General features: G+C 39.2%; 1 protein-coding gene across 1 annotated transcript in view; it reads right to left on the bottom strand.

The window, feature by feature from the left end:
* TUB (TUB bipartite transcription factor) overlaps window positions 1–16,185 on the bottom strand; it is a 69,777-nt gene that overhangs the window by 26,960 nt on the left and 26,632 nt on the right. Inside the window, exons 2-4 of the mRNA XM_032209546.1 lie at window positions 11,631–11,682; window positions 9,876–10,038; window positions 3,115–3,252 (exon numbers count right to left, since the gene is read on the bottom strand). Of these exons, the coding sequence (XP_032065437.1) occupies window positions 3,115–3,252; window positions 9,876–10,038; window positions 11,631–11,682 (353 nt within the window). The remainder of the gene's footprint in view (window positions 1–3,114; window positions 3,253–9,875; window positions 10,039–11,630; window positions 11,683–16,185) is intronic.

Raw genomic sequence — 16,185 nt, 5'->3', positions numbered from 1 at the left:
TCTGCACTTTCTATTTTTTCTTTTCTTTTTTTGTTAGTTTGTATTTTGTCAATTATAATTGTTAGGAATATAATTCTAACGGTTGGGTTGGCAATATATATTTCATGAAACAATGCTATACCTGTTTCTTTAAATCATACTGTAAAATGTGATTGGTTGCTGTTTTCCTCAATAAGAGGGAGCCTGAATGACTGTTAGCTCTCTGTTTCGTTAGATGCTAGGCTGATCTAATCTGAGTGTTTTTGGAAGCTGGAAGTGCCATGAGCTATTGTAAGTTTTGCAACTGCTAACAAACTTTGAGTTCTGAACTGATTATATGATACTGTACTATGTTATTTGGATTACCCCTTAACTGAAAGACATTGATGACTGACTGTCTTATCCGTGTATGACTTGGACTGTTTGATGGACTCTGATACCTCTATTTCCACGAAAGTAAAAGCCTATTTAAACTGCAGTGTCTCTGTATGCTGGTTTGTGTGTTCTCCAACACAACTCTCAAAACGCTTCGCTGGGGAGCTTACCTAACAATAATCTTTGATAAAATTATTATTAAAAAACAAATAATTTAACACACACACATACACCATGAAGTAGCTTGGAGCTCTGTGTACCATCTGTTAAAGTAAAAACAATTGTGCATAGACATATTTCATTAAACATATTTCAGCTAATTTGGCCCTTAGAAAAACTAGCTGTGACCTAGCTGTGATTATGGAACCTAGGCAAGACTACATATTAAGCAATCCAATCTCTTCTGTCTCAATATTTCAGCTGCAATTTAAATTCTCATATATATTAGAATAATCCCACTAATCTAGATACCTAAATCCAAGCAAGAACATATCCCACAACAATCTTCCCCAATTTAGTCACAAATGTGTTAGACCATAAATGAGTCAACCCCAGGAACGATAATGGGAAACAGTATCTTCTGAAATCAACTATTCTATTAATACAACCTATCTTAGTATCCTAATACTTTCAGAAAAGATACTTTTTGCTGCGTTTCATATTTATACAAATACAGTAGACTCTTGGCTTACTCCCTTATGTATAAATGTGCAAAACAGCTAGCAAGCTTCTTGAGCTATTATGTCCAAATCCAAAGCAGTTCTTATCACTAAACAGAGGTCTTTATGACATTTCAGCATGAAAACATGCTATTATTTTAAAAAACAACCAAGTGTCATTTACAAAGGGCTTTATGGAGCTTTGCATATGCAACAAGAGACATGTATATAAACCTAATACTGTACTGAACCTTGCTCTTTTCTCCCCTAGTTCAAGCAGGATTGATACAAAATGAAGCTGATAAATATTGAATTAGGAGACAGGAGTATAGCAGTTATCTTGATGGCTGAGTAGTATTCAATTTCTGTTTCTAAAAACAGTAAAAGTCTCCTGCGCACTTGCTGTGGTGTAAAGGCTTTTCACCCATGAGCATTGTACATTGTGTGAACACAGAGGATTTACCAAGAAGCACTGCAGGGGGGAAAATGTCTATATAAACAGCTGTTATGAGAATAAATGCAATTTAAAAGCTTTTACAAGAGAAACTGCATCATCTCACATACATAAGTGCAACTACTTTGACCATCGTCACTACCAGCACCTCTTGGTACAACAGACATTGAACATCCTTCTGCAAAAAAAAAATTTTTTTTGGCAGAAATGTGGGTTGGGTTCAGCAAGCCCTACACATGATTAACCACTTTAGGAAACTTGTGGAAACTAGTATGAGCATCCTTTCAAAAGATTACAAGTTTTCCTCATTTAGAGTTAGGGAGGTGGGGTTAAGATAACTTTAGGAAGGCAGAGAATTTTATTAATCAGCATTATTGTGACCTTTTTATCATTATTAGAATGTTACATTTCGTGTTCGTGGTGGGTTCTGGATCCCGTTGCAACCGTCACGATTGCAACGGGGCCCGGCATCCTCCATATAAACACGTGTGGCGTGCGCGTGCACATGCGCAGTACGCCCATGCGTCTTACTTTCCAGTGACGTCCCCACAAGCCTCCGAGACGCTCCAGTTGCTTGGCAGAGCGTCGTACAGGCACAGTAGGCGCCATATGCGGGCACGGAAGCATCGAAGGCTTTAAAAGACAGATAAGGCTAATGTCGACTGGCTACCACCCGGAAGAGGGCCTTCTCTGTGGCTGCTCCGGCCCTCTGGAACGAACTCCCCGCGGAGATTCGGACCCTCTCCTCCTTCAGGCTTTCTGTACAGCCATTAAAACCTGGCTGTTCCGGCAGGCCTGGGGTTGACGAGTTCCCTTCCCCGCTCAAATTGTGTGACTGTTGATTGTTTTTAAATTTTTCTCTGTATCTTGTCTGTTTGTGTTACCTTGTTTGTACTACCCCCCTCCCCTGGGTTTGTTAGCCACCCTGAGTCCCTCCGGGAATAGGGCGGCATATAAATGCAATAAACCTTTAAACCTTTAAGAAGCGAGGGAACAGTACCCGGTGCTCCGGGCAGGCTCCGGTACGCCTGTACTGAGCGTACCGCCTGCAACCCACCACTACCATGTTCCCAAAATCTTGCAATTTGTTTGAAGACATGCAATCACCAATCAAAGCACAGATGACTTCCGTGGATAACATAAACTTCATCTACTAAATGCTCTTGAAGGATGTGTAGCTTAAACAAATCAGTCACATTAAATGCAAGTAGTCCTCAACTTACAACCACAATGGAACCCAATATTTCTGTTGCTGAGTGAGGCATTTGTTAAGCGAGTTTTGCCCCAATTTACAACCTTTCTTGCCACAGTTGTTAAGTCAATCACTGCAGTTGTTAAGTTACTAACGTTGTTAAGTGAATCTGGCTTTGCTTGTCAGAAGATCGCAAAAAGTGATCACATGACCCAGAGACACAGCAACTGTCATAAATGTCAGTCAGTTGACAAGTGTATTAATTTTGATCATGTGACCATGGAGACGCTGCAGCAGTCATAAGTGTGGAAAATGGTCCAGTCACTTTTTTTCCAGCACCGTTGTAACTTCGAACAGTCACTAAATGAACTGTTGCAAATCGAGGATTACTTGTACTGTTCCCTTTCAAATGATACGTCTTGTTCTTATTCAATCATGGGTGGCATGCAGCTTACCCTTTTGTTTTCCTTTCTTCTCTTTCCTGGTGCTGCTTGTTTGACAGCCTCCTGTGGCTGCTTTGGGTTTTTTAGTTGACTTCGGAGCCTGTGGATCTGCTGCCACCTTAACATCTTCTTGCTCAGTCTCTTGTACTGCTTGAGATATTTGGGGTGGCCCAAAGAGACAGGTAAAAAAAAGGGGAGGAGAAGGAAATTTTAAGAAAGGAAGAAACGAAAGGGAAGTTTCCCAGCGCATGAAGCTACAGACAAGCAAGTTAAGTATATTGTAAAATCATTTTCTCAAGTAATTAAATGGAAAGAGAAAAATGTGGAATAAACCAGAATAGGATAAAAGGATGGAGTAATTTTTAATGGAATCCTTTATGGTTGGTTCTTATTCTCTAGACACAAGGTGTGGTTTATGGACTAAATTCAGACCTCCCATTTTTCTGGGCTCCTTGGATAATGTAAGGTATAGGTTTGATGTCCCTCTCAAGGTTGACCAATACTGTTTGCTCTCTTCTCCCTCATGAAGGAAACCATAATTTCTGGGATGATGGGAGAGCCAGAACTCTCTACCATGCACTGCAAGGAATAATTCTGGCAATCACAGGCTCTGCTCCAAGGGAGAAAACATGGAAAGCTGAAACCCAATGACTCTTACAGGATCCCAAAGGAACTCCTATGTCTCAAGCATACCCTTAGAAACTAGAAATGGTATGTGGCTGAAAACCACAGATTATTGGAAAGTATATACTGTATTTTTAAAATAATGGCACCTTAATATGCTAGAATTTAGCAGCTAACTTTAACACTGGCTTACTTCGAAAACGTTAAGTATAGTTCCTTGTGATTATTACTTACCAAACTATATTTAACAATGGTAAAAGGGCAAGAAGTGGGTGCATGAAGCTATTCTCTCATAGTTTACTGAACAAGCATCTGTTCATTCAAACTGAAGTTATAGGAGATTATAGGAAGTGTTTTCTTTCTCAGTATTCCAAAATTAAACCTGGTGAATTCTAACAAATATTAAACATTCATTAAAGGATGTAGTCTGCAGACTGATTTGCATGTGTTGCTACTCTGCTTATTTTAAGACATAACACAACTTTTTACAACTGCCCCTTGTTTTCCTATTATATCAGTAATTGGAGACTTTAATTAGCATTTAGCCTGAAGCTATTACTGTGAGCAGCAGTTTGAGGACTTAGTGTTAAAGAGAAGGAATTACTTCAAAGGTTATTAGACCTTAGGTTTTTGTATGTATGTCAGCAAGAATGTGCACAATCCACATGTCCTTTTATGATCCAAGATGGATCTTAATGATTCTATACAAAAGAGTAGACCCATGATGGAGAACCTATGGCACGTGTGCCCAAAGTGGCACAAGGAGCCATGTTGCCTGGCATGTGCGGCGTCACCCATTCCTCTTCCGAGTTTCTGGCGCGCATGTGCACGTGACAATCAGCTGGCCTTTGTGTGTGCGGCAGTGCCGGAAACCGGAAGAGCTGGTCTTTGTTTTCCTGCATGAGCATGCGCGCTGGGCAGTTGATTGGCACACAACTGGAAGACCTCTGGAAACCAGGAAGTGCAGGTTTCGCCATCACTGAAGTAGACCAACAGAAGTGGTCCAGTCCCAAGTGTTTTGGACAACAACTGCCAAACTAAAAGTAACAATGGCAATTGGGACCAAAATTTCTGTCACTAAATGATCATAAATCATGATGTTATAAGCCCGTATCAATTAGCAATAACAATCCTGCAGCCCCAGTTGCCTTTGTAACCCCAAGACTAAGTAGGTCTCTACGTGGGAAGACATAGGAGTCCCAGATAAGAATGGGACTCCATAGAATGTTGCGGGAGGTGCCATGGGCAGGAGCTGGAGCACAGACAAGCATCACAATGGTTGGGATGTCACATGTAGGTGTTACGGAGTGCAGGTGGGCAAAAGAGCAATGGGAGTGGGAGTGACTTCCTGTCAGCTTCCCCATTGACTTTGCTTAGGGTAAGCTGGCAGGGAATGACAAAACCTATAATCATCTGCCTACAGCTCGCTGCAACATAAACTAGGCACTGAGCAATCGCATTACCACAGGGATGTTGCAATAGTTGCAACTACATAGGCCAGTCATAAGTCTCCCTCATTCAGAGCCATTGTAACTTTTGTCGCTGAGCAAGCAACTCAGGGAATACTTACAATTAATATTGTCATGTTAGCTGTGGTTTACAGAAAGATCTTAGTTCAAAGCATTTGAAGAGCACAAAGCCTTCTCTTTTGGATATTTAAAATTACATCCTTTGTGATTAAAAACAACAAAACATACACAACAAGTAGGCATCTGCAGGACTGAGGTGGGGAGGAAGAGGTAAGGGGATGACCAAACAGCCATGTTTATGTCACGATGAAACATGCTGAGTACAATGCTGTTGACCTTCTTAGCATTTCTCCTGCATGTTTGAGTCATCCACCTATTCTTGCATTGTTCTTGCCTAACTTGTACAGCAAAGCCATCAATATTAATGCAATGGATGGGTTTTGTTTTTTAGCTGGCTTGTCACAGAGCCTGACATGGGTTAGGGCTAAGAGGGAATGTCTGGCCAAGGCCACCCAGCTGGTTTCTATACCTAAAGAAAACTAGAACCTGGCCCCTCTACTCCTAATTCAGTGACTTAACTACTATATCACACTGGCTCTCTCAAATACTAAGTACATAAACTTAACAAAGAATAATAAAGAAATTCAGGGATCTGCTTCATCTTGGGCGATGTTTCATCTTGACAAAGATTCAACCAATTTTTTTCACAGCTGTTTGAATGCTGCCAAATATGTGTTGCACTGCATTGCTCCAACTAATAGTGTTTCAGCATAAATCTCACCAAAACCTTGCATATCCCTAAATATATGAAATAAAATAGTGTAATTGAAATTTCCCCTATTTTTCTCTTTTAAACTATTCACTGTATAAGTTCAAATAGAATCTAAGACAAAAATGGATTTTAAAAAAGTTTATCTTCCTGACCACAGAATGAGCCACTATTGGACCGCAAATGTCTGTGATAAGATGGAACGGGTCTATGTTATTCACAGATAGCAATCACAGCTATTGCAACAGAGAGAAGGGGAAATAAGGCAGGAACAATTGTAGAAGCAGAATGCAGACTTCTATATAAATAGTCCAGTTCACGAAAATGACCTTGTATAAGCATCCGTAGCTGGTGTTTATCTAAAGTGCCCTTTCACTCTGAATTGGTCCTACCAAAGTAGCAAAACCAACTCTGTCATCTGCTAGATCAGGGTCTTCAAACTACAGCTGATGGGCCTCGAGAAGGTTCCTTCTGGCCCACCAACTCCTCCCATGTGCTGTGCTCAGATCCTTTCCAAACCACATAGGGAGAGAAAGAAATTCACTACTGTTTGGAAAAGAAGGTAGGATTTCCTTGATTTCTCCGATGAGGGTGGGGGGGGGGGGACGAACCGGGGATGGTTGACAGCCAGCTAAAGTTTTGCTGGTCAAAGAAGGGGAAGTATCTTTCCCTTTAAAATTTATGTTGGGTTTGAGCCAGCTGAAAGGTTGTTTCCTTTGCTGGGTATGTGTGATCCAATGGGTTCCTTTGGATTGTTTCTCCCAACACACACAAAAAGAAAGCCCCATCCAAACTGGCTCAGCGTTGGCTGACTGAGAAAGCTGGCTAAAGGATCACCTATTGTGTATTTTCCTACCCTCTAGATGAGAATGGCCCCTACTTCCACAACTTTCCAGAAGCAGGTAAAAACCTAGCTTTAATGTTAATATTAGCTCCAATACATTAATGTAACATTTTGTGCTATTTGTTACTAGTGGGGTTTCTTTTACTATATTGAAACATTTATCAATTAACTTTGAATTGAAGTTTCAATTGACTTCTTCAATTGAAGAGACAGCCTTCATAGCCAATGCAATAATAGCAAAGATACAATAATATACAATCCAAGAGATTTACAATAAAAGTGCTTTAATCCAGTTAAATATTGGTATCTGCTACCTACAGTCCCCTGTGATTCAGGTCATAGTAACTTGCTTAATTATAAATATAATTATTGTGAATATTTTACACTGCAAGATAAAAATGCCATTTCTAGTGAAATCTTATATAACATGCCTAACCAGAAGCAACTCCAAATTGAGTTCAGTGTGGCTTCTGGCAGATGAATAGAGAGAAAATTCTAGCCTAATGATATAGCTTTTGAGAGTTCCTGTGGTCCAGTTTGTAACAAGCCAAAGACATTCTGAATTGACATTTCTTAATTTAGAAATCCCTCAGTACAATGCAATATAATGCATAGTGTGAAAAGTACTTTTCTTCCATGACCAAAAGATACCCATCTGCTGATAGCTGGTGAAACTAAAGGCACACAATGCAATATCTGCCGACAAAAAAGATACTCCTTAATTTGAGCAACAAAAAAAAACTTCTATGCATCTAGCTTTGCTAATATATTCTGAATGAATTTTGGCAAGCTCCAAGGGAGCTAATTATTTGACAGTTTAAATGCCATTCTTCTGAAGAGGTGGTTTTAAACCAGAATATGGAAATGATGGAGGGAATCAACTTTGAAGACGAATTAATGGGACTGCCAGGTAAAGCAAGACACTCACACATTGCTAGATTTCAGCTCCAATTAGTGTTATATTGTCAGGTCCAAGAAAGACACTAAGAGATACTTCTGAGTAGTTTATTGTTGTTTGCCTACAGACAGAAATCTTGCCAGACTAAAGTACTTAACTGTGTAACTATTAGATATACCCTGTAAATGTCTAGTGGGAGAAGATCGCCTTTTCCTTTTCCTATACATAAAAGATTCCAAGCACCAATATTTTTTCCGCTGCCTGAGAAAGAGCCCTTCCCTCCTGTGATTCTGGACTACATTCCACCACATATATTTTAGCATATTTTGATATCAGAAAAATTATTTTTCTTGTTTAAAAAAATCAAGAATTCCTTCAATACCCTCGAACAATTTTGAGATCTGGTACAATTTCTTTAGTTAAAGGAACATTAGTTAAGGTAAAGGTTCCCCTCGCACATATGTGCTAGTCATTCCTGACTCTAGGGGGCGGTGCTCATCTCCATTTCAAAGCTGAAGAGCCAGCACTGTTCGAAGACGTCTCCATGGCTGGCATGACTAAACGCCAAAGGCACACGGAACACTATTACCTTCCCACCAATGTGGTCCCTATTTTTCTACAAGCATTTTAACATGCTTTCGAACTGTTAGGTTGGCAGAAGCTGGGACAGTAACGAGAGCTCATTCCGCACTAGGGATTCGAACTGCCAAACTGCCGACCTTTCTGATTGACAAGCTTAGCATCGTAGCCACTGAGTTACTGCGTCCCATTTGAGCCACCAAGGAACACTACAACAGGGATTATATGTGGTGCAGGCCTCTATCTACTTGGAGGGATTGTTAGGAATATCAGCCTGTAATCATGCCTACCAGTTTTCAGCCAAACGGCTTTCAGCCTCAGGCAAGCTATGATAGGGATTCTCCCTGTGCTTACTTCTTGATAAAGGATTAAGTCTCAAATGGCTGAAACAGAAATGATAAACATCTGTAGCCAAAATATAGAATACTTCATCAAGAATGTTATGTAAATATCAATAGCAAAGTTGACTTAGCCTTCCTTCCTTCCGAGGTTGGTAAAATGAGGACCCAGATTGTTGGGGGCAATATGCTGACTTTGTAAACCGCTTAGAGAGGGCTGTAAAGCACTATGAAGTGGAATATAAGTCTAAAAGCTAAATCTATTGCTAAATACTGCATATTCTAAGCCTACAAAATTTATAAACTGTTTGCATTAAGGAAAGATCCACAAAACAAGTTGATTTATGGTTATTGCTTTCTATTAGGTTACAAGTTGTCTTCTTCTCCTTCTTTTCTTCTGTCTTTCCCAACATTACAGCATTCTCCAGAAAGCTTGGCATAATATATCTGAAGTAAAATAATTTGACCCTGATCAATTTATATTTCAAATGAGAACTCTGAATTGATTTGTTCAATGATCTGCTTGTTTGTTTTCAACTAGGTTACAGCTTATTAATAAAAGCAACAGCCTTTGTTCCCTGAGACAATCTGAGGGGAAGGTAGGGAAAGAATATCTATGAGATGGGCAGATTGCATAAATAAAACATGATTTATGCTGAGTAAATTAGTACAGAATCCAATTACCCTTTGCTGAGCCGGGTATGAATTTATATGAATTCATTTTGAACTGCATATATAAATGATGAGGCCTGTGTGAAGAGGCAATGCTTCATGGAGCTGCCTCAAGTTAGATCAAAGGAATGATTTGATCTGTGGCAAGATGATCCACCTCAGCAGCACTCATCAAAGAAAGATACTTTCTTTCAGATGGCTGCTTTTCCAAAACAGCTGGAAGGGGTTGTCTTTGACCTCTGCAGATTGACAAAGGCCTTCTATGAGTACCAAGCACCTCAATGTTTCATAAAGCCAACTCAAAGCCCACTTCGACTGAGGCTTTGAACAGGCCTTCGAGATTGGAAACATCTTCAGTGCTGTAATCACCCTGCTTAACATCTACCTTTTATTTGTGCAACAGGCAATCATATGGCAGTAAAAAAACCTAATCAATTAAAGTTGAATATAACTAGTATTAACTTTGTGTTAAGTCAAAATTTACTCTTATTTTTCTAAAACGAATTGATTATCAGAGGTATTTATTGGTGTAACATATCTTGTCAGTCCACATAACATTGTACAATAAATTGGTATATACCATGATAGATAGCGCTGCTGTTGCTATTGAGGTAAGACTCAACTAGTGGTGCTTGTTCTTCAGATTGTTTCATTCTACGGGTCCTTGTGCGACTATCTACATTGGACTGAACCATCATTGGTTCTTGACGCTTCTTCTTCTGCTTCTGTTCTAGCAATGCTCTCTGTAAAGAATACAAAGAGACAAAAAATCAGTTCAAATGCCACAGTAGAATGGAAAGTGCATTTTTTCACTTTTTCTAATACCTGTGTGAAAATAAACACTACTTACAGTATAAAAAGAAAACAATTGAAAGCTAGATATTTCAAATAAAAACAAGAACAGGAAGCACTTCAGAAGTAGGTGTTGTATAGGACTGTACCAGGGGCAGGTTGCTCCTGGTTCAGCCTGGATCAGGTGAACTGGTAGTAGCAGCAGTGGGAGGTTCTGGCAACCCACCCGGACGTTTTTGCACATGCACAGAAGCATCACACATGATCAAACCGGTAGTAAAAAAATTGGAAACCCACCACTGGACTGTACTCCATTAACCATTCTCAGTCATCCAGGTCATGGTTTTCCCAAAGGTGCTTTTTCCAGGAGGCAACTGGACTTTCTTGTTTTTTTCTTTTGAAGTCGTTTCGCTTTGTATTTGTATTTTGTATTTTATTAATATTTGTAGGCCGCCCTTTTCCCTGAGGGGACTCAGGGCGGCTCACATAAAATCAAGGGAGGGGGAAGACAAACATTAACAGAGAAACATATAATAAAATATTCAACAACATACATTCTTCATTCGGGAGGGGCAGCTAACCTTGTCCCCAGGCCTGACGGGCTAGCCAGTTCTTAAGGGCTATGCGGAAGGCCTGGACGGTGGAGAGGGTACGAATCTCCACGGGGAGTTCGTTCCAAAGGGTCGGGGCTACTACTGAGAAGGCCCTCCTCCTTGTAGTTGCCAGCCGACACTGGCTGGCCGATGGAATACGGAGGAGGCCTAATCTATGGGATCTTATTGGTCGCAGGGAGGTAATTGGCAGAAGGCGGTCTCTCAAGTATCCAGATCCACTGCCATGAAGGGCTTTATAGGTGACTAATAGCACCTTGAAGCGCATCCGGAGATCGACAGGTAGCCAGCGCAGCTCGCGGAGGATAGGTGTTATGTGGGTGAACCGAGGTGCACCCACAATCACTCGCGCGGCCGCGTTCTGTACTAGCTGAAGTCGCCGGATGCTCTTCAAGGGCAGCCCCATGTAGAGCACATGGGACAACCATGATCTGGATGACTGAGAATCTCTACAGACTTTCAGCTATACAATTTGGGATGAACACCCTTTGAATGGTGTGAGAGCAGGAATGGGTTTCCAGAGGAAAAATTGCAGACTATAGGAACCAGGAGCACTACTCAGGTGACCATAAGGACACAGGTAAACCTCTAAGTGCTTCAAAGACCCTCTAAAAGGATGCAAATGACCACCTGTCCACAAGGAATATAAATCCTTCCATTCTGCACTATCCTGTCAGAACTGAAGAAGCTTCTTGGATGAGAAGTGAAAGATCTCCAAAAAAGAAGACATTTCTTTTTCAGAAAAGAAAAAACAAGGAAGTCCAGTTGCATCATGAAAAAAAGCATCTTTGGGACAACCATGACCTGGATTAGTGAGAATCTCTTCAGATTGAGTTTTAAATAAAATATATTTTCCTTACGCTAGAAAGATTCAGTTACGTAATCTCTACTTTTCAACATGAAAAAACACAAGCAACATTTTAAAAACTCACCTGTCTGTCAAGCTTTTGTTGTCGCAGGTTGCTGCTCTCGTCATCTAAAACACTGCCAAGATAAATGTTTTAAAAAACATAAATTATGAATCTACTCACAGAGGAAATTCTTGCTGTTTTTCAATAAACACACACATTTATACCTTCTATTTATAATATCTCATAATTGTCAGTCCCATATACATTTGGTTAGACGATTCCTCCCATTCTCCCTAGCCAAGTTCCAGGATAGAAGACTGATTTATAACAACTATGTGTATTGTATATCAGTCTGATTCATGCGTTTATCTATCTTCAGCTGGAGGAGCTTTATAAAACAGCTCTCAGCTTCAAAGAGATTTGGGTTATGTATCGTCTTTGTTTTTCCCTTCATGTAACAACTCCTCACTACATCACCAGGCTCATCTATATACAAGTCTGACATCACTGCCATAGGAGAATATTTCAACACAATTTATAAGCAGAATAGAATAGAGTAGAATAGTTGCAGAATTCCAGATCAGATGATCAACTTCCTTATTAAAAGTGGGAATTAACTATGTAACAGTTAACTAGGTAATAGTTCTATACCGTATTCGAATATTTCACAATTTATTGAAAGAGACACTCAGAAACTTGGGATAAACACACTTAAGGAAAGGTGTCAATCAGATCCACAATTCCTAATAATCGGGTGGATTTGATTTAAATCAAGTCCATTTAAATCATGATTTAAATCACTAGTAAAAAGGCTTGATTTAAATCGACTCAATTTAAATCATATTTTTTAAAGAGCAACCATCATCTCTGTCCTGCAGTGGCTCTTCCTCTGACCCACTGTTGATTCACCACACAGTCCCATTCACTTTAATGGGATGGCTGGTGATGCGGCAGTGACATAGAAAGGTAAAGAACGTGGCAGGCAGCAGAGGAATGGATGCGCTGCCATGATGGATCTGAAACGACAGGTACTCCTTAAATGTAAGGACTCATCCCTGCTGTTAAAGTTAAAATCTTTAATATTATTATTAGCAAACAAAATGAAGGTTTCCTATTTAGCTTGCAGAGCTTGGATTCATTGAATGAGTTTACCAAAAATGTAAATATTGTAGAATATACAGCCTCATGCTACATAACTAACCTCCATTTCATGCTAAATAAACTAAATAATTAATGTATCTTAAATAGAAAATTATCTTTAGATAGAATTTTACTCCAAAAGCATTTTATTAAAATAAATTTTATAAAAATAAAATAAAAATCCAACAAATAAAGAAAATCCTACTGAAATTTTAAAAATCCATTCTTTAATTATTTTTTTAAAAAATCGATTTTTATCCACCCTGCTAATAATTGTACCTAACAACCAAGGGTGGGATCCTGCCAGTTCTAACCTCTTCTATAGAAGAGGTTCCACAAATCTACAGTGCTGTTTAGAACCGGTTCCAGGTCCCTCCCCCTGCCCATCTGCACATCATCAAGATGAAGAGCAAGAGGAGGAATTCTGGGAGTTGAAGACCACAAGTCTTAAATCTGTCAAGTTTGAACACCCCTGGGGTTTTTTTCTAAAGGGTTAGGGGTGCAAGGGTCTTGTAACTTGACAGCTTTAAGACCTGCGTGCTTCAATGCCAGAGTTTCTGAGCCAACATTTTGGTTGCTAAGCAAGAGCATTGTTAAGTGAGTTTCACCACATTTTACAAGTTGGCCATGCCTACCCAGTCACATAGCCGGCAAGCCACTCCCACTTGGTCACATGGCCGGCAAGCCACTCCCACTCGGTCACATGGCCAGCAAGCCACTCCCACAAAGCAGGCCACACCCACATAAGAGATTCTAAAAAAATTTGAAACCCACCACTGCTAACAACATACAGATGTTTAAACAGCCAGAATAGAAACCTTATGATAACACATAGTACAAGGGCTACAAGATGGAACAGTACTTCCCAAGTATCTCCTCATACACATATCTCCAGGATAGAAGCATGAAACTAACTCTGATCTAAAGCTATTTTAAAAAGTAAAAAAAAAAGAGTTATTTCATCATTTCCTTCAAGGCAGATGATATCTCTGTCCAATGAAGGGAAAGATGCATGATCAAATATAACATTCTCAGCACAGTCAGTAACAGCCAAGATGGAATTTGATGTCATACATTCATCCAAGCTAAATATTATGATCCAATAATATAATTTATGCACAAGGTTCATCATATGCAAACTTACAATAACATCACAGTGGGAGTAGATGAACATTGTTGTAATCCCTTTTCACCATAAAGAGAATTAAAAGAATTTGATATACTAAAAATTCAAAACAAATAAAAATAAAACCCTAACAGCAACGAGCAAAAGCACCAAAACACAGTTCACCTATACTCCTTCTGCAAAATAATAAGTTTTGATCAAGCAGCAGAAAGATATCTTAGCTAACAGAGATTTAGCATGGTTTAATATAATGAGCCAATTTGGTGTAGAGATTAAAGCACCAGACTATAGAAACCAGGAGACTGTGAGTTCTAGTCCTATCTTAGGCACAAAGCTGCATTCTAGTCCTATCTTTGGCACATTCATTTCATTTAAAGTTTATCTCCTGCAGAAACCACAGTGGTAGAAATGAAGTTAGAATTTGGCCTAAGTGTATATTGTTTTAATACAGGCACTCCTTGACTTGTTTAGCGACTGTTCAAAGTTATGACAACGTTGAAAAAAGTGGCTTTCAACCAGAGCTCACACTCACATCATAGCATCCTCATGGTCATTTGATCATGATCCGGGCATTTGGCAACCAGCTCACACTTACAACAATTGCAGCTTCCTGAAGTCTGTGACTTTCTCAACTATCTCTTGACAAGCAAAGTGAGAAAGCCAGTGGGGAAGGTCACAGATCAACTGTTGTCTTGCTTAACTATTAGTGTGATTCATTTAATGACCATGGCAAAAATGGGTCATAAAATTGGGTGCAATCATATGGTGCCTAACGACCACACCATGTAACAATGGGCTTTCCAGTCCCAATTGAATTGAGGGCAATCTTTGTCAGAAAATTCAGTCATTCCATCTTGTAACTTGGTGATTAATTTATTTATTTCATGTATGGGCTGTCTCACGCAGATCACCCCTGGTTTAATAGCTCATTGACAGGAAGTTTCTTATTTGAATATTCCATGTCTCTTATCCTAAGACAGGACCTCTGGCACATCTCTAGAAATCTCTTACAATACTTTTTTGCTTCTTTTGTCAGCATTTGAATGATAGTTATAGCTGGATGTGGGGAAATCTCTCAGCAATGCAACACGACCTAGAAACACTGACTAAATTTAGAACTCCAAGGAATCACCTGTGAGAAACAGGACTTGGGTACAGAAACTGCTACTAAGCATATTTTAATTTTCCTCAACTGAATGAGGAGAAATTGGGTAGTTATTTTCCATTCCTTTTTCAGAACTGAGTACTATACAAAGAAACAAACATAAACTTGCAGGTGATTCAAATTCCCAGGTGAAGAACAAGATCGATGCCACATTTTAAACTGGAACACCACTGCATCATTGCTTTATTAGGATCTAGAAACTGCCCATTTGAGCCATTGATACAGCAGTAATGATGTCTAGCGAAATTCTTAACTGAGAGGAAAAGCTATTACACAATTGTTTGAAAAGTATATTTTTACAACAATCATACTGTCTGGCTGGATAACTCAATGAATAATTAAGACTGAGAATATTTGTAACTCCAAGTTGTAATGAGGGGTCCTTGATCCTCTATGAGCTTTCTTGTTTTCTTGCAATGTTTCATTATCCAAAGTACACATCATCTTCAGTTATCGCAAGAAAACAAGCTCAGGAGGCATAAAGGACTCATCAACATTAAGACTTTTCTGTTTTGCCCTTTATTCCAAAGCAATGTAATAGTCATATAAGAAATTTACTATGTATAGCCAAGGGATATACATGTAAAAAGTTACTATAAGGTCATCTATACTTTGACTACAGGCATCTATGGGGAGAATAAGGAGGAAAATGATGGGACATGATTTAACAACACAGTGATATACACAGTTGTGCCTGACATTGGAAAGCAATTATAAAAAGATGGGGTATGCATCATGATATCCCCATGCACATATTTTTTTCAACATCGTGACCAGTTCCTGAGGTCTTTGAATCTGACCAAGATTTTCCTGTTATCTTCAGTTCTAGATCTCTAAGCAGTTCTAGGTTCTGTAGTTTTGTGACTGTCTGAACCTATGTGCACCATGCTGTAAACTTGGAAAGCTAATGCATACTTCCCCAGATTGGAATCTACCCTCTGAAAAATGTAAGGTTTGATTTATACCATAGATTACTTGGCTATATTGCTAGTAGCATAAAGCACTTCTAACAGAAGAAAATTCAGATTTTTATCATAAATATGCTATGCTATTTCAAAGAAACTTATACGTGCTTGCATGTCCTCTGTGCATATATAAGGTTCTTTGAAGTACTGAAATATAATTTATTTAAAAATAAAACATCTATCAAAATTGGATACAGCTTACAGTTGCTTTACTCCATATTTTTAACATTTTTAACATTT

This window comes from Thamnophis elegans, chromosome 1, assembly GCF_009769535.1.
Source record: "Thamnophis elegans isolate rThaEle1 chromosome 1, rThaEle1.pri, whole genome shotgun sequence".
Taxonomy (NCBI): Eukaryota; Metazoa; Chordata; class Lepidosauria; order Squamata; family Colubridae; genus Thamnophis; species Thamnophis elegans.
Note: the sequence above shows the minus strand (reverse complement) of the source record. Positions and strands in the feature narration are given on the sequence as shown.